Source organism: Mus caroli, unplaced genomic scaffold, assembly GCF_978045245.1.
Source record: "Mus caroli unplaced genomic scaffold, Mus_caroli_1 scaffold_1, whole genome shotgun sequence".
Taxonomy (NCBI): domain Eukaryota; kingdom Metazoa; phylum Chordata; class Mammalia; order Rodentia; family Muridae; genus Mus; species Mus caroli.
Genome location: NW_028227256.1, coordinates 126,731,774 through 126,755,755, shown reverse-complemented (window position 1 = coordinate 126,755,755; position 23,982 = coordinate 126,731,774). Strand labels below are relative to the sequence as shown.

The window sequence follows — 23,982 nt, the reverse complement described above, 5'->3', positions numbered from 1 at the left end:
GCATACATTGTCCCTCCAGCTCCTGGGTAACCCAGCTACATACTAGGTTGAATCCAAAAGCCAAATTACTATTGCTCCAGGGGCCACAGGGCCAAGCCCTGAGGCAAGGATTTTTATATGAACCAGGCATAATGAACATACACAGTGACATACGGATCTTCCCCTTCAGCATGTGTGTAGAAGCAAAAGCATAAAGTCTAGGATGAACAGTCTGATGTCTTACATAGCACATGCAGGTATTAGGCACATATCTGAGTATACAAAACTGGCATGTGTCTCACAGCCTGAAATCCACCCCTGTACTATAATGGTTTTGGTTTTGTCTTTCTTGATTCAAAGCAGTAACAGACATTAAGTTTCAAGATAATTAGTTTGAGAAGTTGATGCACTTAAGGGTAGTGTTTAAACTGTATTCCTATGATGTCAGGCGAATTTATAGGCTCTAGTCGTTGCAATGCAATACTTGTGAACTAATTACACTTTATGGTGTGGCAGCTAGCAAAAAGGCTTCAGGCTCAAGGCAATACAGGAAGTGTCAGGCTTAGACATATTCAGGGAATGAAGCAGCTAGGTTGTCACTACTGCTGAAAAAATTAGACAAATAACAAGTACCAGAATTCAAAACAAAACAAGACACAAAGCCACTGCAGTCTAGAGGTAGCACCTGGAGTTGAAACTGGTCATGTGGATTTCAGTGGTAATGACCACACAGGACCTGCCTATTTTACAATCATGTCTGGGGAGAGGACATCTGCTCTTCAAGCTACAGGTCTCCAGAGAGGACTACTCCAACTCACAGAGATTATAGAACACAGCTTTTAGATTTCAAGAGTGAAATTAGGCTGTAGTCGTATTTACCAGGTGATGCCAATAGTCCAAGCTTACTTGTCTAGTGGCCTCATGCTGTGCACTGAGAAGGTCCATTGGGCCAGCATAGCCCTCTACTGTGTAAGCTCTCTGACATGGATGGAGGAGGAGGAGGAGGAGGAGGAGGAGGCTTTCTTTCGTTCCTAGGTAGGCATGCTTACAGTGTACTTAGTTTTAACAACTTACAAAATGACAAAACAAGGTATCTCAAAATAAACTACTGTATGGATTGCACTATGGCTTAATACCAATAATGTGAAGGCACGTAAACAGGAAAAGGGTGGGGGGCTGTGATTCTCCAGCTGTTGTATACTTCTTGCATAAGGCTCTTTGTCAGTTGCAGTACTAAAGAAAAATCAATGTCAATTTAATTTGCTTTGACAAGGGGACATCAAAAAATCTTTAAAATTATTGAGAAAACCATTTGTACAATCAAATTGTACCCACTTTTAAGAATAAGGAGTGTTTCCTTCAGACTATTTTTAGGCATTAAGTAATTGCCCTAAGTAGGAATACATTCTAAATCAGCCTGCAGTGGGTAAACACGAACATCCATAACGTAAATGTTTCTCATTGCATCGTTAGCACAAAACATTTCAATTTAAAAATTGTATGTTTATCAGCTCTGTGAATCTCAGCTGCAGAGGAGAGTGGCGTGAAGCATGTGGAAGGAACATGGGAAGGACTGGAGCTGATGCTCAGTGGATCCCTCTCTGTGTCCTGGCTGAGATGGCACAGCGTTTAACATTTTAGAGAACACCATTTTAAACAAGCAAGCATCTTCCTAGGATTTATCAGAGATCATGAATTTAGGACTATTTCATTGTGTTTAGGACTGATCTGCTTGGCTTAAACACTTTACTATCTCATCACATAGAATTGTTGATTTCAAAGATGGAAGTGAGGGCCTAATGAAAACCTGCCATGAAGACCATCTAAGCCACCTGCTCTTCCACCTTGCTTCAATTTATAAGTGAATTCTTCAACAGAAGCACACTGTGGGAGCCTTTTGAAGTCTCCACATGAATCTTAGGAAGGAGTACCTGTGACATTAAGGCCATCTGAGCGCTGGCACCACACAGTCCGCTCATTATTGTTCCAAAGACTTGCTTTCCATATGTAGTGATAACATTTGCCACCTGCAAGTGAATATGAAATCAGTAATCCCATCATATCTCTCTTATCAACAGAATGAGCATCAATGAATACTAAAGCACTGAAACATGGTCCTGGTACCTGTGCATGGTCGTGTTTCTAGAACCTGTTGGGGGCAGCTATCTTGATTCTCGAAAGACTGGATTATGAATGTCCTTGACCTAGATTGGCGGCCTGTGGTCTCGAAGCTTCTTCCATCAATGCAGGATAGCTCACACTTGCTCCACTCAGACCATGGGGTAATGTGGCAGTCTCCTGGATAGTCACATAGTGCAGGGCAGGAGGAACATTGTGAGAACAGGGGCTAGACATCCATGACAGGAATGGGGTATGCAAAGGGGGATGCAAGGGGGGCATGCAAGAAGGCATGTAGTAGAAGTGTAGGGACAAAGATTTAGTGTTTCCAGTCTGAAAGCACTAATATTGGTGAAATAATTTATAGTTAGGTTAGCAAAAGAGTGCAAAAATGAGATTGCCATAGATAACTCTGGTTCAAGTTATAGTAGTTACAACTTGAGCATAATGTGGCTGCTGGAGGGGAGGTGGGGAGGATCTAGGAGTTGGTGGAAGGTAAATAGCACCCAGAATAAATTGTATAAAACAAATCTATTTTCAATAAGAGGAAAATAAAACAAAAATTAAAACGAAGATATAAAGACTATAATGACTCAGTTCTCAAAGAGCCGGGTAACATTACAAAATGGATGTGCACAGAAACCATGGAATAGATTACTTAAGTACCCTATGCGTAGGCACATTGATTTGTCCATGTAAACATACAGAATAGACAAATGGCACATACTTTAAACATAAACATTTACATGTGAATGATGTACACTTAAATCTACATGTGTATATGTAATATGTAAATGCACACATGCATGCACATACACATTGTACTGTCAGCTGGTATTTTGAGACCTTAAATTACTCAATGTAAGCTGAATTGCATTGTTAGCATTAAAATAAAGGAATCATTTTGTTTCTCGTAATGATCTTCCCATCTACACAGAACCTGACTGTTCACAGGGTGAACTCACAGGGTCCCACTCTTGCTGGGCTGTCTCCCAGCATCATCAGTCTCCAGATCCCATCAGCATTCTGAGTGTTGGAGATGTGGAGACATTGCTGGACCAAACTGTTATCTAGATGCTGAGCCCACTGCTCACTGAGGCGAGTGAAATGGGATGGGATTCCATTTTAAAATAAAAGCAGAGTTTTTGTTTTAAAAGCCAGTGTTGCTCTTTCTTTCTTTCTTTCTTTCTTTCTTTCTTTCTTTCTTTCTTTCTTTCTTTCTTTCTTTCTTTCCTTCCTTCTTTCCCTTCCTTCCTTCCTTCCTTCCTTCCTTCCTTCCTTCCTTCCTTCCTTCCTTCCTTCCTTCCTTCCTTCCTTCCTTCCTTCCTTTCTTTCTTTCTTTCTTTCTTTCTTTCTTTCTTTCTTTCTTTCTTTCTTTCTCCCTCACTTAGTGTCTTTTAAAATGTTTCTATACCCACAGTCCAAACAACATTAAATCAAATAATTAATTCAATATTGATATACGAGAGCTTTTTGAAGGTAAAAAAATATCAGTGTAAATAAAAATTAAACGAGATCACCATCGGGGGGTGCTGCTCATTGCACACCTGGGCAGGGCACAGAGCACAGCTGCTTCAGGATTCCTTCTTGGAAGGGTACTTCTCCACACAGGGCCTCCTCCACAGGGACAGCTGTGTGGGATATTGAGCCATTGTGGACCACGCAGGAGAAGCTGCGCACCTGGACTCCTTCTCCACAATCTCCGCCCTAAGAGAAGAAAGGATGCCCCCAGAATTAGCCAAATAGTCAGAGTCTCCAAGGAAACCCTCAGGATACACAGCATCTTCCCTCTTTTTAGAATTCCCTCATGACCACAAAGCATCACTGAATTTCAGGGGTTGACAGGGGAAGTGACGTAGAAACACAAACACGTGCTTTAGATGTTACGTCCCCAGTATAAGACATGGATATAAATGCCAAAATGAGAGAAAATGCATGATTTGTCTCTCTGAACATAGTCTGATGTACAAGCATCTCCCAGAGAACATGCACAGCCCCAGGGTAGGAATTTCTCTTTAATTTTCCTAATTTTTTTTCGTTGTCGAATTTGGTTCTTCTTTTCTCGCATGGATCAGTTGGGAATAAAATAAAACTGATTTTTCTCTGTTGCTCTTCAAAGTGATTTTTCCCAGCTTGGCACCTGTCCTGAGTAAAATGCTCTGAGGATGTTTCAGGCCAGTGTCACTCAGAAAGCTGGGCAACAAGGGACATTCATACAGTGCCTCATAGAAACAGAAATGGAGAGTTAAAGGGCTTGGTGGTTACAGAGCCCAAGTGTCTGCTGAGGGAAATTATCCTGTTCTTAAAGATTTTGGCAGACACTCAGGAGATGGGTATCTTCACCAGGATTTTGATAAGGTGTTGGTCTCTCAGAAGGAAGTTCTTTGGACATTTGGATGACTTCAGCTGACAGCTACATTAGCTCACATATACCTAGGAAGCAGAGCTGGAGGTGGAGCTTTAAGGTAAAGGATGCTCTGTGCTAGAATGCCAGTGGAGGGGGGGGGGGGTCCAGATAGAACTAAAGCAAAAAAGGAAGGAAAGAAAACCCAGGTCGTACTTACTTAACACACTGGCTTCGATGTCACAAGCAACTGCAAATGTGTTGGGGTCACTCATAATGCCATCCAGATGTGGCATCCCATACCTCAATACTACCCATACAGATAAAGGATCCGAGGTACAGGGGAGGCATTCGTAATGCCAGACACTCTGTGAATCCTATGTCCACTGACCAGTATTCATTCTGGTATCAATTTTCCTATATAACCACGTTTAATTCATGTCTATTAAGTCCCCAAACTGGTAGAGAGCTAGTTTTCTATTTCCTTTTGTTATTTTGATTACCCTGTATGTCTTTTCTGTGAAGAGGCAGGGCAGGGAATGAGACTATGGCTTCATTTAGATGATAGATGTACAACCCTCTACAATAGGAATCCCTTTCTTGGTCCTTCTTATCTACAGAGGATAAATACTGCAGTGCCTGGACTTTGGAGACACTACAGCTCTTGCAGAAGCAGAAGTGCAAAATGATAAAAGTGCCAGTCCAAGTAGTCAGGATATCATTGATTCTGGGCATGGAGTAGGTGTCTGTCCCCTATGGGCCAGCTGGCATTCGCCAGGCAAGGTTTCAAGCTTCAGGGCATCAAGGGAGCTCATGGTGGCTGCCAGAGAGAAAAGATGGCACAGACCACCAGCTTGGGTGCTTTCCACACAAGGCAAGTCAAGGATAATAACATGCAGTAGTGAGAATTCAGTTAGCTATAGTTAACTGTGATCCAAAAGCATTAAATTCCAGAAATAAGCTTCATAAGTGTTTAACTTATGCCATTCTCAAGAACATGATGGGTTATTTCTGCCCCATCCTGTCTCAGGCAAAATATGAATCACCAGTTTTTGAACAGGTTCAGACTGTTCCCACTGCCTGTCAGTCATGTGGCAGTCATCCTGGTCATCAGATCAAATATTGTGATGTAACAATGCCTGCGTTCTTGTAGGCTTTATGTATTTAATAATGGTTCAAAAGAGCAAGGAACTAATGTAATCTCCTGGGTCTATATTGTAGTCTTTGTTTTATTTATTTATTTATTTATTTACTATTCCATTTGTCTATATTTCAAATGAAGTTCCACTTCCTGGTTAACCCACCACCAACCCCCTATCCCATATCTGCCCTCCCCCTCCGCTTTGCTTGTATGAGTGTGCTTCCCCACCCACTCATGCTCTCCTGCCCCATCGCTCCTGCATCCCCCTATGCTGGGGCATTAAACCTCCCCGGGATCAAGGGTCTCCCCTCCTATTGCTTTCAACTAAGGCCATCCTCTGCTACATATGTCTCTGGAATCATGTATCTCACCAAGTTCTCCCAGAGTCTAGACCACCCACCAAGGAGTGTACCTGGAGGGAATCCATGGCTTTAGTTCTTGTTCTAATCACTTATAGGCTACTCTTCTCCCAGTGTGTGCAACTTAGAAATACACTTTATTATAGGCACTAATGTATAGGAAAATCATACTAAATGCTAGGTTCAATATTATAAAATTTCATATATCGTCTGGGGATCTTGGAGGATAAATAAAATGGTCAACTGGCAAAAAAATGAAAGTTTCAATTTTGGGGAATTTAAAGTACAGCAGTTTAAAGCACAAAGACTCTAAGGCAGTATATAAATTGGCAACACCAATTTATTATTTATAACAACACTTTATTAGATAATAAAAACTTAATAGCAATTATAGTTGGTTGATTGAGGAGTCTGATCATGCTACTATAACAAAATACCTTAGGCTGAGTAATTTATAAGTGGTGGATACAAACTGCTCATGGGAGTTTAAGATATTCAAGATTAAGGCGCAAATGAGTAGTTCATTATAGATGGGACTTCTACATGTCCTCAGTGGCAATAGGACAGCTCCCTCAGGTCTTTCATGAGGACAGAACCTTCCAACTCCCCCCCCCCCACGGTTATCCCTCTTCTCTTAAATCAGCAGACAGTCTTCAATATAAGAGTTATGAAGCCGAGACACTCCACAGCAGAGTGATATCCCAAACCAGATCTATCAAGGTCTTATCACTGCTTCTCTTGCAGTATTTATCTATGAAAAGTACCATAGTTTTAGGCCTAGATGCCATTTTGGAGAGGAGTTTAATATCAACTCACAGCATAACATTCAAAACAAATGTTCTAATAAAAACTCACTGCCAAAGATGGAAAATAACAAGAATAAACACAAGTTCCTTTCTGGTGGGGAGTGCTCCTTCATAACTTAGTATTTTGAAGATGGCTTTGCTGAATTTTCTAGGTGTGATTGTGTAAGTGAGTATAAGGACTTTATATGTCTAAAGATGTCTAACATGTCTAAAGATGCTGCAGCAGATGTAGGCTTTCAAAAACCTGATACCTTCAACTGAGGGGATGAATTGATGAGGGCTTTTTTTTTTTTTTTTATTCCATCAGGCAGCTTGTGTATTGGTGCAGGAAACGAGCCTGCACTGGGGATCATCTTAAAAACCAAGATAAACAGTGATCAGCTCGTGATGTGTATCCTGGGATCAGCCCATATTCAACCTTAATCTCTTACACTTTTAAGGACAGCTACTATATGAAAAGAAATCAGCATCAGAATGACACTTTCATTCATGAGGCAAAGCTCCCCTGTACAGAATTTACACACTACAGTCAGGAGGCAGACCCCAGCTTCTTGGAGCAAGATGGTAACCAGAGAGCATTCCGCAACCCACTGCACTGCTTTGATTACTAGTGGAGTTTGGTATACATTGAATTTTCCCCTCTACCAGATGTGGTCAGATGACACTAATAAACATAACTGCAGTTTAATCAAATTTATGGTAGCAAATACATTTCACTGAGCTCTTAATTTATATTAGGCACTATGCTAAGTATTTCATATGATATTTAAAAATATCTACAAGAATCAACGTTATCCAGTTTCAGATTTGACCAATTGAAGACTAAAATTTTTGTAAAAATAAAATACTTCCAGACTGAAATTGCATAGTTCTTTTCCCTTGTCACTATTTCTTATGCTGTATAACAAATGTTTTCATATCACTTATAACTTAATAATTAGCAAACAATTAATGAAGAAATACTAATGTATACTGAAATGAAGATATAGGTTATATTTAAATACTACAGCAATTTGTATGAAGGACTGGAGCGTCTGAAGGTGTTAAAATTGATGGCGAGATCACCCAGGATTCAGCCTATTGGCTACTCTCATAAGCTAGATAAGAAAATGATGTGTTGAGCATTTAGATAATTGGCAAGGGTGGGGTGGGGGTGAGGGTGGGGGTGGGGGTGGGGGTGGGGGTGGGGAGAAACCCAACTAAAACTTGCCAGAACTGTGAACAATGTTATGTTTGCTAGACTCCAGGATCTCAACTCTTCATGAAAAGACGTTAGTGGCTGAGGAACTTAGGTAGAGCTAACAGGTTCTGAAGGTGAGCATATCTTCCTTCCTTCCTTCCTTCCTTCCTTCCTTCCTTCCTTCCTTCCTTCCTTCCTTCCTTTCTTTTCTTTTTTTTTTTTTTTTGCTAATGTCTCTCTATGAAAAACAGAGGCAGTCTTGTCACATCCACAGTACCATTTGCAAGCTTCCATTATTGTTGCCTGACACTTCCAGAAGTCAAGCAGCCATTGACACACTATTCCCCAATGGGTTAGAACACGCCCAGACAGGGGAAGTAGGGAAGTGTTGGGGGAGAGTTAGTCTTCCTTTGTGTGAAAGGTCTGCATGTATTTTAGTCAGCAATGCCAAAAACTTAGCTACATATTTAAGAAGAGACCCTTTAGTGACAAGATCAGGAGTATTTTGTTTCACAAAGAATTAGCAGGCTTCAGAGAAGTCAGATACATTGGGAACTCAGGACAGTCGGCCAGGGGTTGCCCTGGGCCTTTTCTTTTGCACCTCTGCTTTAATTACAGTTTTTCTTTTGAGTTATTTTGCTTTTAAGTGACTGGCTTTATCCACTAAATGGAGGAAGGCAGCAGCTAAGAGTGTGTGATTGCAGCGCCTTTATTTTATTTATTTTACTTTTTGCTGCTTTTTAAACTTTACTTATTTTCATATATTTAATACATTAAGTCTCTACTGCAGTTTCCCCTCTCTTCTCTCCTGCCAGTCTCCACTCTCACCCCACCCTAAATCCATTCTTTCTTCCTTTCTCTTCAGAAAAGGGTAGGCTTCCCGGGGATATCAACTAAACATGGCAGATTAAGTTGTAGTAGACTAGGAACCTCATTTCACTTTGGCAAGGCAACTCAGTTGTTGGAAATGGGTCCCCAAAGCAAGTAAAACCATCAGAAAGAACCCTTGCTCTCTATGTTAAGGAATCCAATGAAAAGACCAAGCTACAGAACTATAGCATACATGCAGAGGGCCTAGGTTAGACCGCATAGGCTCCCTGGCTGTCATTTCCCTTTTAGTGAGCCCATGTGAGTCCACATTTGTTGGTTCTGTGGGTTTTCTTGTGATATCCCTGACTGCTCTGGTTCCTACAAGGTTTCCTCCCCCTTTTCTGCAGAAATCACTGAGTTTTGCCTATGTTTGGCTGTTGGTCTCTGCATCTGTTTCTGTCAGTGATTGCAAGGTCTTTAACCAGCTTCAAATCCACTGCAGACTCATGGGAAAGAACATTGACTGTGTAGGTAGGTACCCAAGCATAAAGTGAACTATAGTAAGGACATCCTGACTAAGTGCTGGTAGGTAGGACTCAGCCTGTCTAGCATTTGAAGCAGTTTTACTGTTTACTGAGGCAAAAACCAACTATTGCTCCCATGTGTCCCTGGGGCATCTAAATTAGTACCACAGCAGGGAAGCCACTACCCTGCACCCACACCATGGTCACCACTCATCTTTGTCCCTGTGGTTCTAGCAGAAGGTGAACATGAACAGCTAACAGCTTCCATTGGGCATTTGTCCAACATGATCCTGTGAGATAAATTGCTGGACTTTATCAAAGACTAAAAGCTGCTGATACCTGAGAAGGGAAAGAGAAGGTGCAAAGGCAGATAGAACAAAAGTGCATGCTGGGTAAGGCTTGGAGTGTAGCCATTCTCTGTCTCCAAGTCTCTCCCTCTTTCTTACCCTCTGCCTTCTGGTTTTGTTAACTCTTCTCACCCTGGTCCCACAATGGCTCCTTATACTCCCTATTTGCTCTTTCAAAGTTATCATAATTATAAGGGAACTATCTTATCCTTTTTCTCGATTTCAGTCATTTCAGATAATATTTCAGATTGCCAAAGACTTCAGAGAGATCTTCAGACGAGTAGACTTAGAGTCATTAGGTTATTTCTGAATTCATCAATTTGCATGACGACCTTATCTTCAAAACACAAAACAAGACAAAACAGGAACAGGGAACAAGTGGACCATATCACTCTGCTCCTCTGAGACCTGTTAAGAAACACGGGCATTTAATTTCAGCAGGATTACCAAGCTGCTCAACATGGTCATCCAGGGCAGGGGCACTAAACATCTTTATGAGAACACTCAGGGGAGATTTCTTAATGTGTAGTCAAAATTATTGTTGCTTAATTAAAATATGCTCCAGAATATGAACTGAAGGATAAACTAGTAAAAGGCAGAAATAAAGAAAATCAATGCACTTTTACTTAAGTCAGGAGCCAGAGAGAGCACACAGTAGCAGATCTTTGCTGATCAAGCACAAGCTCAGGGTCTGTGACATAGGATGATGTCACTCAGCATTTATAGCTCAGGCCAATAAAAAAGCAATTAGTGAGGAAGGGTAGTAACCTTGGTTAGTGTAATAATGTTAGAATATAGCTTTCACCCCCTTGTCATCTCTGTCTATTTGCAAGGCATTGTCAAAGCTGAAAGTTAACTTTCAAGAGACACAATCTAAAGCAAGCTGTGCATTTCTACAGAGTCAGGGTTTTGCTTAATTAAAGAATTCTTTAATATTCTCAGCAAGCAAAGGAATAAAAAACACAGAATTCTTGAGGATGCTGACGATATTGGCAGTTTTGTGACCTAGCTTATTATAATCAGTGTCTAATGAATGGCTGTTTAGACTCTTAGCAGTGTCACTCTGTGTGAAACTAACTCACTTGCTTACATTTTTCCATGTTCTCCGTTACGTTAAAAATAGCATGTGCCCAGAACCTGGTGCTGTGTAATTTATTTAATCACTGTATTTGATGAGACAAGTGCTTTGCACAGACTGAGAAGTATTCTCTAAGTGTCATGGCATGACCTACCTCCAATTTACATGCAGACCAGTTGCCAAGGACCCAACTATAGCAGGGTGTCACTGGGCAGGGTTTCTGCTGGGTGAGTTCTGTGGGGCATTGTCGACCTTCTCCTTGGGTTGGCATAATGATAAATCGAGTCCGGCTCATGCGACCTAAAATAATAAGGGAGGTGTCAGTTATTGGTTAAAGTTTAGCTTGGAAATAGAGAGAAGAATTGTTGCCTTGTATGTGTAAGTCTTCATTATATGACATGGAACTCTGTCCTGCCTCATTCACTCTCTGGTTTCTGCCATTTCAATGTAGATTTCTAGAGACATAAAACTATTCTCAAGATTGATGTTTCAAAAGATCTGAAATCCTACCCATCTTTACATCAGTTTTTAGGTCTGAATTCTGTATCTGTCAAACAGGCTGTTATTATAAGTGCTATAATGCTAATTTCCTTAACAAATATTTAATTCATTCATCTTTATTTGATCAAGACATCTTGCTATGCATTAGCTATAGTGGTAAGATAGCCATATATATGTTCTGCTTCTAACAGAGGTACAAATACTAGACACAAATAGAGAAAAGAGTATCTTTTTTTTTTTTTTTTTGGTCTGTTAGGGTCTAAATTAGTGAGGTATGAATGCCACATAAGCCAAGTTACTCTAAGACATTCCACAGGAAGGTCACTTCTCAAGGTTCTCAGTTTTCCTTAGTTAATTCAGCACAGACAATTTTCCTAAAGTTTGTGTGTGGATCCATTTATTTCTCCCTTCACTGAGCATAAGGAAAAATTGAAGGTTGGCTTATGCAGAGGAACCAATGATGCTTAAAGGTATATATATATTCAAACAGAGGCACTCCATGTCACAGTGGAATAAAAGGGTGAATTTATGAGCAGCTAAGGAAATAACAGTGTCTCTTCCCATCGCAGAAGCATTTCCAGGATAAGCTCAAAGCCAATGTGAATGGAGTGGCACCAACTGTTCAGGCGAGTCCCTTCTTCTCTTTCCATGGCCCCCTTATTACTGGTTTTCTTACTGATGAGTTCAGACACATTTAGTTTAATTGTTATCTGGAACAATTTATCTTATCTGTGAATATATTTCTTGGCTACAAAGTGAATTATGATAGTATATTTGACATGTTAAAAAAAATCAGTTTTATGGGAGTATGCACTGAAGCATCCCCTGCCCCCCGATGCTAGAATGACTCAGAGGCAGTATTCTTGAAAAGTTGAACTTGAAACAGAAAAGCCCTAAGCTGATGCACTGTGAGAAGAGGGTGCTGTGTATGGAAGGGTAGGGGTGACCAAATCTGAGGATCTGGGGCTAGAACAATTGTGAGGAAGGGAAGAAAGATCTAGAGAAAATCCTGGGGTCTTTAGAAAACATGAAGGATCCTACATGTATATCCAAAGAGAATGAGAACCGTGTTTTCCTAGCTTTCCCTTGAAAGCGTGGGGTTGCATACTTTCATAGGATCAGATCGATCACTGTCAATCGAGTTTTATCACAGATTTTGGGGTCAAATATATCTCTAGTTGAAGAAACTTAAAGAAAACTGGTTGTTCCTAAGAATCTAAATTATTTGGTGGCTGAGCCCTGTCACTACCACTACTCTATACATTAAGTACTAAATTAAAAGGGTACTTATTGAGAGGACTGGGGGCATAGATCAATGGTAGGGCACCTGCCTAGCATGAGTAAAACCTTGTGTTATCACAAAAAGATAGTGTCACTAAAAATCCTCAATTGGTTATGTTTTTATTTCATATTAAAAAATATTACATTAGGTTATCTAAAATGTATGTTAATACTATCAAATCACTTATTGAAGTGGTACCATGTACTTGACGATATTCCAAACATCTTATATATGTACTGACTCATATAATTGAACAATCCTAGAAAAATTTTATTATTTGTCTGTATTAAAAGTAAGAAAAATAAATCCCAAAGCACAGGGGTTAGTTGCCTAAAGTTGAACACTAATCACGTGGAGAATAAGAGTCACAGCTAGGATGCTTCAACTCTGCTGCCAGGTGGAAACTGCAAGAGACTGGGAGTGACAACTACAAAGGAGGACTAGGGAGCTACCAAAGGAACCTTTTCCATTTGACAAAGGAATCTGTGTTGGTGATGATATGGGATTGCTGAATTAGTGTGCATCTTGAGCACAGATCCTGTATATGCATTTAGAATTTCACAGAACCATTAAAGTCAAGCTATAAGGTAGGCCTCATTTATAAAATGCTATCTGTAGCTTATGGACATAGTTGGGTCAAGATTTCATATGACATTTGATCAACAACTGCACACACTTACATTCCCTGCTAATTTTATTGGCCAAAATACGTATTACCTAATGTATCATAGTTGCATTGCTTTCTGGTTTTGTAATTATATTTATGATGTAGTGATAAAATACTATATTTTATCATGACCAAATAACTCTGGACTTGTTATCAGCTATCAAGTTGCTGTGCTGATGGCCAATAGAATAATTAGAATAATTTTATTTATTTCCCTTCAAGTGGCAGGTATTTTCTGTTGTAGATGAAAGTGGAAGAAATCTAGTATGTGCAAAGGGAAAATTGATGGTGTTAAAGGTGATACAAATAGAAAAGGGGGAATAATGGGGAAGGAGTTTTAGGTGAGGAAATAAGGGAGAATAGCATGGGAGAGAGGAGGAGTTAGGGAAATAATTTGAAGGATGTTTGAGAGAGCTATTTGGAGACCTACTATTTTATCATCTGTGTGTGCACTAGCACACACACACACACACACACACACACACACACACACACTGTATTTGTATCCATATAAAACTGTTTAATTAAAGTTAACTTACACAGGAGAAACATTTATCCCAGTACCCTAAGTTGTCAAATAAAAAGCTTAGTGTTAGAATTGTGATTCCTTCCCTTGCGTTGTTGGTTATGTGTATCCCAGAGGACCCCTCACCACCTCCCCCACCCCAATAATACAGACTACTGCCACTCTTCTTACTTGCCTACTGGACCTTGATGGCAAGATCTTCTTGCTGAAGATATTGTACACATTGACTTTAGAATATTGAGAAATTGGATTGGTATAGATCAGGGAGCTTCCTCCTTGTTGGTTAGTTTCCATAGTAACAGAAGGTGCTGTGTAGTTTGGTCGGGTGGAGGGGGTGAAGGCAGAGAAGTCACCAACAGTCTTACTCAACTGCAAACATCATGAACTACAAGTGACCAGTGAGGCAAGTCATTCCCAGGATTGCAGTAGTGATCCAAGTGTTACGGAGCTTCACAGTCGCTTTCTGATTGGATTTCAGGCCCATTCCACAGGAAGAAACATACAGCCCACACTGTAATTCTGGCCAAGAACAAATGCTTAGGGAGCTTTCAGGCCAAGATTATTCAACTAAATGAACATAATAAATTCATATGGCTCTAACTATAGATTAGTGAATCTCTCATACCTTATCAGTGAAGATAGCAAGTGGATTATGGTGGTTAATGCTGAACCTCACAACTGATCAAAGTGCATTGAATAAAAAATGGTGAAGTGTTCAGTCACAAATCTGACATCTGTATTACAGCTTCCCCTAAGGATCATGGATCCTAAGAAGATGACAACAACCAGAGGTTAAAGAAGATCAGAGTGAACCAGTATCTTCTCAACATGATAAGATGTCTACCTTCATGAACTCAGAGCAGCAGTGGTGATTTGCAATAAATCAAGCTAAATGATATTCTAGCAGGGAGGGAAGGTACTCCTGAGCCCTCTTCATGCAAACTGAGGAGCTGTGGATAGTTTCTAGGGGAAGGAGAGTTAGTTTTCTTTGAGGGTGTGTTCCCTGTTAGATCAACCTTACTCTGGTATAGATCCATATTATGCAGCTCAAATTGCACTTGCAAGTTTTAAAACAAAATAAAGAGTATATGAATTTGGGGGGTGGTGAGGAGGTGGGAGTAGATGGGAAACATTGTGGGAAGGACATAGAGGTGGGTTGGAAGGCCTTGTAGGAGGAAGGGATGGAGAGATGAGGGTTGGTTGGGCAAGAGTGACATTGTATGAAATTCTCAAAGAATTCATAAGACTATTATAAATAATGATGATGTTAATTTTAAACAATGAAACCCTAAGGCCAGTCATCAGGAGCATAACCACAGGGCTTACACTCTCTGTTGCTATCAAGGTATAGAGATGCGATCTTTGAATGTGCCCATCAACAGCAAGAAGTGTATAGTAAATCTTTATTTAAGACACCTTGTTCTTCAAGGTTGTTTAAGGTTAAACATAAGCATTTCCAGTGAAGGCAGGGAAGTGTAAACAGACTTGGAGATTCTACAGACTCTCCCAACTCCCATTATTTCACCTTTTCTTTTTAAGGTAAGAATATTTCCATTATACTGAATAGCCACTGTATTCCTACAATTAAAGATTCACTGATTCTGAACTTTCAAATTGAAAATGGAGCAAGAGGAAATGCAGATGGCACCAGGTACCATGATGTGGCTTGATCCTCCAGTTACAGTGTGTTATGGTTTGTATATGCTTGGGCCAGGGAGTGGCACTATTAGAAGGTGTGGCCCTGTTGGAGTAGGTGTGGCCTTGTTGGGATAGGTGTGTCACATTGGGTATGGGCTTTAAGACCCTCATCCTAGCTACCTGGAAGCCAGTATTCTGATAGCGGCCTTCAGATGAAGATGTAGAACTCTCAGCTCTGCCTGTACCATACCTGCCTGGATGCTGCCATGCTCCTACCTTGATGATAATGGACTGAACCTCTGACCTGTAAGCCAGCCCCAATTAAATGTACTTTATAAGACTTGCATTGGTCATGGTGTCTGTTCACAGCTGTAAAACCCTAACTAAGGCACAGTGATCCAGGGTTCTCAGGATCCACTTCAGACTGGATAGAACCCTCAGCCTAGCCAGTTTATCTTAGCAGTGATTATTAGAGACACAAGCAAGGTGAATCTTGACAACCAGGTTTATGATTATGAATCCTGCTGGGGGAGGGAAAATGTGGAAGATATAGTCAAACTACAGGAATTAAAAATCACAGCAAGGATGGAGAAAGAAGATTTTTGAAGCAGCTGAGGCACAGTGGAAAGAAACTGGGCTTGGCACCAGTCATCTGTAGTTGGAAATAATTCTTTCAAATTAACAGCTAGAAAATGATGAGACTGTATGAAAGTCCTCTGAACATGAATTTCCTGTTCTGTAAAATAAAACTAAGAATACCTAAGGGCCTTATTATCTGAGGATAATTCAGGTTGGTGAAATGTCATTTAAAAGTGAGCCTCTTTTAAATGGAAATGAAATTATTTTTAATAAGTACTAAAAAATGTTTAAATGGGATTCTTTTTCTGGAACTCAGAAGTATGTAACTGAGTTTATCCAGTGCTGAGTACCATACAGATCATAATTACGACTGTGTGCTCACCATCGGGATAAAGAATAAATCAGCCGTGCAGGTTTCTTACATAAGTTCCTGATTACACTATGAAAATCCATTTTCCACGACTGGTATTTGTAGCACGATCATAAAGTCTTTGATCTTTCAGTCACTTTTCATGCCTTGGCCTCCTTTGAATCTTGAATGTGAAGACCACCCTTTCAATAATGTCTTTACTGTGGGTCCCCATTCCACCTGCATCTAGGAATTGATTAACACATTCCCTGACCAGTGGTAGAATGGTGTGCTAACAGAAGAAGGCCGTGGAAAGGAGAATGGATTTTATAAGCTCATGAGCATCCTAATGTTATGCAGCATATAGAGACATAGACACCCATATCAAGAAGACTTGGGTGTGGAACATTTTGATGATGAGAATAAGCTAGGCATATCTCACACTGCATGTGAACATTCTACGAGGTATCTAAAATATAGTAAACACTCGTTAAAGTATTTATGTTTTGAACTTTTAAGATTATAATATATTTTCCCCTTCTCTTTCCTCCATTTAAACCTTTCTCCATACCCTTCCTTGGTCTCTTTCAAATATAAGCCTTCTTCTGTTCATCAATTCTTTCATATATATATATATATATATATATATATATATATATATATACATAATATATTCCTAAGTATAACTTGCTCAGTCTGTATACTCTTATTTGCATATATGTTTTCAGCAATACTCTTACATAATTTCTAAGAATGAGGCTTGTGATGAATTTACAAATCATGGTATCTGTTGATTCCTTTATCTTGTTGCTTATAGAGTGTCCAGAGTTATAAAATTCATAACCTGCCACATTCCTTATGTTCTGGCTGGGTTTTTTCGGTAACAGCAAAAGTGCTGCCATATGTACCCCAAGCTTCCATAATGAGAAGGTGGAATTTCCTTGGGCATGTTCCTGCCTTCTCTTGTTTGGACTTATGCTTCTCAATATAGGCATAAAAGAAGATTTCTTTTTTAAAAAACAAGTCTCAGACAAAGAGAAAATATCCAGCAATTGCCCACTCTGCTTGTCCAACTGGATCTCAGCTGTCATCATGCTGTCCCCTGCAGCATGCTTCAACTAAGAATTTTTCTGTAGACTAAAGCAAAGTTGCAGAGTTAGCTGTTTTGGATAACTATAGACAGTTTTGATATGACTCAAGAAAATAAGCAGGCTATAGTGTTTGTCTAGGTAAAGGGATGGTAGATTAAAAATGAAAATAACAAAAAAAGCATTGACAAAGATGTCCACAGTCTTCCAACAGCTAATTATAGGAAACATCTGAGCAACCCACAGGAATCCACTGATCAATGCCTGTGCACCTAGTGTGCAGCCATGGAGATATATTACCGAAGCAGCAATGGAACATGAAGTGACCTGGCCTTTTAACGTGCTTACTAATATCTTACTTTGCCCTCACAGTGAGACATTATTTATTTATAACATGAGCAGAATCATTTAAGCATACACTGCAATCATTGGTGTGGAATGATCATCCAGAAGCTGAAATCTCCAACGAGGTGGTCAATTATCACCTGTAACAGGGGACTGGGCCACAAAATTCAAGGTAACACTGGTCTTTCCTGATGGGCACCAAAACAGTAGATAATTGAGTAAAGTGCTTCCACTTTCTCCTTCCCACCTCTGCAGATGTAGCCTTGGTTTTAGCACCTGCTTATTTCCTATTGCTCAGTAGTAAAAACCAGCAGATGATAAGATAAATAAGAGAGAAGCAGATAGATGGTCATGTTCATCTTGTTGGCCTTCGCCATGCTTCTTTGGGGTTAAGGCTTGTTCTTGAGAAGCTCATCACTGGGAAAGTACTCTTCACTATGGAGGGATGGAGACGGCCATGGCTACCATGTGCTTTGATAAAGGGATCGTATGTCTGTTCTTCTTTAGCTCCTTTCTCTTCCTTGATCTGTTTCCAGTAACTCTCCAGTCTGCATTCCATCTGTCTACCAAACAAATCACTTCAACGGGACCTCGAACTGGGGCTACATTTCAGAAATACCTATTACTATTCTTATTTAAGGTATTTAAGATTAATGGAAGCTTGTAGAAATGACATAATCTTTGAAGAATCACAATTGGTACTGCAACACAGGGTTGCTTTACTCCAAAAGCACGTGCAGTCACATCTGGCCCTTGTCATGAGTGCTGGGTGCTATAATTCAGTTGCTAGGTCTTTTGAGAAAGATTGATACTGCATTTACCCTGTCCTCTGAATTCCTATGAACTTGTCACCCAAATTCATACTCTTCATAGTTTCCTTTAGCAAAAACTAACTTATAGTAACATGTGTGCACCCTTCTGTGAAAACTATTTATGTGGTTTTATGTACTCATCCTAGTAAATATCAAGAATAACACAAAGTTTCATTGCATATGAAACATTCCATTTCAAGCAGGTGGTCACGTACTACAATATGATTGAAGCTGTCCTTTAAAAAGCACCACCCACAGTTTTTACATTAATTTCAAATGTAGACATTGCTAGAGAGGAACTTGGGAGCAGGGCTAATGTCTGACAATGCAGAGAAGTTTCAGTGCTGGCAGTGATTTACAACCAGCTCTTGGCCATGCGCTGAGCTTTGTTAGAGATGAGAGATGTGGGAATAAGTCTTCACTCAAAGCTGCAGCCCACAGGCTCGAACTCTAGAGAAATTCCTTGGGTCATGTGAAAATTGCTTCAAGTTCCCAGACATCTTTTATCATAGAGAACACCCAACTCAGAAAGGATAAAGACTGCAGAGGCTGCTGTAGTCCAGGTGGCTTTGGTCTCAGCCAGGATCATCTGTCTAAGAGAGAGGCTAGTTACTGGGGGAAGTAACAAGACCGCTGAGAGGTCAAGACAGACTGTGGTATCAGAAGAGGTCTTTGGATGGCAGATGATTAAGTCCTGACATTCCACTTCGTGGGCTTTTGGTGTTAGACTGTGATTCAACTGCTTACTCACTGTTCAGTTCTCAACCATCCCAGCAACTATGTGAAATACAAATGAAAACTGGCATGGCCTTATAATGCATTTAGACTGTGTAAGTATTGGAAGGAAAAAACCCTCCAGGGGTCCAAAGAGCAAAGGTTGTAGAGAAGAATTTTAGCAATCTTGGAGGAGCTACTCTGTCCTTTCTTTTCTGAAGAGACCATCAGGGCCATTAATTTCTTGTCTATAATATTAATAGTTGTCATCCTAGAAGACAGATGATACATTGCATATTCAGAAGAGTGCGTTCAGAGGGTTCTCGTCCTTCTTTTTTTTTTCCAGAAAAATATTAATTCTTTGATAATTTCATATAATGTGTTTTGATTATATTCTCCCCTCTTCCTATTTCTTAAAGCACCCACGAGCCCATTTTCCAAGGTAAGAGTTCCTCTGCTTATTCTGAAATATATATGTATATTATAATAATTTCATAAAGTGGTGTAGCATCAAACCAAGATCATGTTCAAGGAGGTAACTCCATAATATCAAATCTAAAGGGCTACTAGCAAAACAACAGGGACCTTGGAGCTACCAGGTTCAAATGCAGCCTCTGCAGTTTACAGTATGTGTCTCTTTTCTGGCTCTATTACCACCTACTACCCAGTTGCAAATTAGGAGAATACATCATACAACCACTATGAAAAAGTTACTAAGACACGTCTGACATTGATAATTGTATTCTTGATCAATGAGTATCAGAAAAAAAAAACCACATTGATATTTCCTCATTTTATAGAATAAAATAGCGCCTTACAAAAGACAAGCTAGCATTTCAAGGCTCTGAAATTTGCCTTTGGAAAAGCAGGCTGTGAAACCCAGGTCCTGGGCCTTTGTGCCCAGTCTTTTCCATTCTCTCAGAAAGCTTCCTGACCTCCTGTTGTATGAACCAACTATTCCATAGACTGAGTCTGAATTGTTATAACTATTAGTCTTATACCGAGTCAAGAAATCCACACCAGTCAGATTTTATCCAGATACTAAATTAAAGGTTACTGATTTGCCTAGACATCTTGAAATCTATTAATAATAATAATAATAAATGATAATGATAAGAAGAAGAAAATTTCTCATGCTTTCAAACTCATACAAAATTAGTTTTTTTTCATTATGGTCTAAAATAGGTGGGAAAAAATTACTTGACATCTGGGAAATACAAGTAGCAGGCTGGATTATCTAGTCATGAAAAATAATATCAATTCATACTCTGAATGAAAAAGTATAAAATAGTAAAAAAAAACCACATATTCTGAAATTAACATTTTTAGAGTCTTATTGGTTAAGTGATAATTATGAATAATTCATGATATGCTAAATGTAGGGAGCTCTCTATTCCACTGAGCCGATGAAAACTCAATAGACAAAGAACATGACTAATCCAAATATTAAGCTCTTCTATTACTAGGTTTGATCTTGGAGAGCTATCTAAAAAGATCCCTCAGAGAAGCTGAGAATCAGTTTCTCTCTAACCTGAAAGAAATTGGATTCAAACTGTTCTGACCTTGAAATCTTTAACACAATTAAAAACTATATGACAAGCTCCAGGTGTGCACTAAGGAGGCAGCTCACGAGCTTGGAAGATAAAGTCAGAACCCATTTCAAAATTTCCCTTAGATCAATGACATTCTGTGAGTTTGATAGTGAAGCGTGGCTCACTGGGCCAACAACCTGGTGAATTCATAAACAGAGGTAATTGTGTGAACTTCTGCGTTTGATGCAGCAGTCAGCCCAGAGCTGCAGGTGCAGAAGGCTGACTCTGAGGTAACTCTCTCACCCTCTTTAATGTGCCTGTGTACACTTTATCTCATCTTACCTCTCTGTCCCCTGGCCACAATCAGCAGGACAAAAGACTGGCTCATATAGAAGGCAGATGCTGGCACACCGCTTAGCAGAGACAAGTCTGTCTGCAGATATTTCCCAGTGATAACATGTAACCTTTCCAGCTCCAAGAATAAGTCTGTGCCAGGCATGCTTGTATTTGATGGGTGCTGACTGTTTATTGTCTCCAGGCCAGGGCATGTGAGGATGAAGGCATGACTTAAATACAGAATTTTCACAGTTTGGAGACAAGGAACCCCAAGGTTGCAGTAGGAAAGCTGCAGTGTTGGGGAAGCTGGAGGCTGGTCGGGATGTAACTCTAACCCCTATTCCTTCCACACACTCTGAGGGGAAGTACTTAGGAAACCAGAGCTCACATATACAAGTCCCCTGTGTACTGTGCAATCTACTCATTTATTTATATATCAAATTCAGGCCAGGTTCAAGCATATAAAAATGGAATGATACTCATTTTTATATTTCTGTCTGTAGGTTGTAACCTAAAGCCTTTTGTAACACAAACAGTTGTCAAAACTGCTTGTGGAATGAGATGTTGAACATCACTAGTTTTAAGGCACACCTTTGCTATTCAACTACAGCCACTATACCAACTCCTCAGTGTTGCCCTCTCCTGACAGATTCTTGTAATTTCCCATCCATTTAAGTTTTACTATACCACTTAGTAGTCCTGATTCCTGTGTTGGTCACATCACTCATCTTTCCACTGGGGTGCTGGGTTTTGAAGTTCGTGTACTTTGTCCAAGATCTTACCTGTTCCATGCAGTTTATTCTAAGTTCTTAGAAGGGGGTCTCATACTCATTGTATCCAATGAGTAAAATAGATGATATAATTTACTTCTCCTGTGACAGTTAGATACCAGGAGATACCAGGATAGTAGGCAGTAACTTTTCAAAACCTCACATGGCCAGAGCAATGCCTGAGTACATTCACATCTTAATTACTGGCAGGCTTTCCAGATGTCAGGGCTATGGACAGTTTTTAAAGTGTAGTTTTATGCCCAAGAGGTTAGAACATAAAGCTATCTTCAGATTAAGAGATAACACCCCCAAGAAATTATCTCATTTATAAAAAAATTAGCTTGAATAGATGCCCAACTGATTCTCTACTTGCATGGCTTTAATTTAGAAAATAGCTTTTCTTCTGAAAGTTTTAATTGTTTATTACTCTGTGGGGTTTGGAAAGATGAATTTAGGGTGAAGCTGAAATTATCTACACTTCTCCAACAGTGGGATTCAAGTTTGGGAGGGTTGTTTGTGGGGTTTCTGATAGACAATTTCAGTGTGCTTAGTCCTCTGCACTAGTAAAACTGCTTGAACATATAAAGTGACATTTTAACACTAGGCAGCTGCTTTGGGGTTTTACATAGAATGGTGAGGTGTTGTAATGTCATGATGAGCTGCTACTTCTCAATGACTTGTTTCAGTAACACAATGAGGCTTTTCAGGAACACACACACACACACACACACACACACACAAAATGTATTTTCTGTCTCCACCTGTTAGACACATTCCTGGGTGTGGAGAATAAAATATCTTTGTTACTTAGGTAGTAAGAAAGGAAAATATCCAGTGAGGGGTGGACTGCCTTCAGGCACAAGATGCAGGCTGTAGATGCCTCTCCCCTTTGAGCTTACTTGTGATCTAGGGGAAGGACAAATAACAGCTGAAATTCTTCTGGCCACTCATGAAGTGTGCTGCAGTGGGACAGAGGAGACTAAAGCACTCCACAAGGGTGATGGCCATCAGGTGGGGATGATGGACATGGTCATCAGGAAGCAGCAGGGGTGGTGATGCTGAGATGCTCTGTGTAAGGGGATGTGCCAACGAGGAACCAAGTATGATCTGACCTGGAGTGTGCTGGGATTAGCATGTGCAGATGCAGAGGGAGGCGGCAGGGCAGAGGAGGCAAGAGAGACAGACAGTGTGGGCTACCTCTCTCCCTGAAGGGCCATCTTCTCAAGCAAGGCTGTCCTTTAAGTGCCTTTGCATGTTATCCTTTACTGCTCAGGAGTAGAACAATGACTAAACCTTCTCTCATAGAATACATAAGGAAGAGAAGAGGCACACCACTTCCAGCATAACTCACAAGAACATCACAAGAATGTTACCATCCAGGGAAATGGTGTTGTCATTCCAGGGTCTCTCTCAGCCTATGTGATTGATTAACTCTGTGAAACAGAAACAAGCCCTGTCTATACATGGGGAGAAACAAGTCTCTAGCCACTGTGTCCAGATCCACTCACATAATACATAGTCTAAAATCACCATGACCATGGCGATCACCATACCATGTTTTTTACTGGTAGGGTTTAGGATCTTCTGATGGGATACTGACCCACAGGTTAGCCACCGCTTCTGTGACCTCCCACTGTTAGAGTAATTTCTTCCACCCTTGCTGATCCCTCAGCGCGCTTAGAGGTCTGCTTTTCTCTGGATCAGCCCTGTGTTAGCTTCATCTGTTCACTATGGTTTTTGCCAGTTGCCCGGCTACTTTTAGGAGTAGGGAAGCTGAATACCTCCTTGGCCACAGGTTTGTGAACACTCTGTCCATGTCGTCCATCCTGAGAGCTGGCAGTTGACCACACATTCCACCAGACAGGGAATACTCATCCTCTGGGGTTTTTCCAGATTACGCTGCAAATGCAATGAGATATACCTTCAATACTAACCAGATTGCTTTTCAGTCATAGGTGAGAGTGCTCTTTATTCGGTAATAAATAACCTTTCCATGTTGTGGTGAGAGAAGAAACATCCATTGTCTTATAAATTGGTAGCTACCAAAACAACGATTGTTATTTCACTGGTGACATTTGGTTAGTCAAAATTTCTTACTATAAGCTCTGAACTCTAACAAAGACCCAACACTCAGGGGCTGGGAAAGTATCAAGTCAT

At 40.2% G+C, this 23,982-nt stretch overlaps 1 protein-coding gene across 1 annotated transcript in view; it reads right to left on the bottom strand.

The window, feature by feature from the left end:
* Thsd7b (thrombospondin type 1 domain containing 7B) overlaps positions 1-23,982 on the bottom strand; it is a 938,083-nt gene that overhangs the window by 19,412 nt on the left and 894,689 nt on the right. The window contains exons 20-24 of the mRNA XM_085840847.1: positions 23,607-23,724; positions 10,841-10,986; positions 3,645-3,804; positions 2,104-2,277; positions 1,911-2,006 (exon numbers count right to left, since the gene is read on the bottom strand). Coding sequence (XP_085696973.1) covers positions 1,911-2,006; positions 2,104-2,277; positions 3,645-3,804; positions 10,841-10,986; positions 23,607-23,724 — 694 coding nt within the window. The remainder of the gene's footprint in view (positions 1-1,910; positions 2,007-2,103; positions 2,278-3,644; positions 3,805-10,840; positions 10,987-23,606; positions 23,725-23,982) is intronic.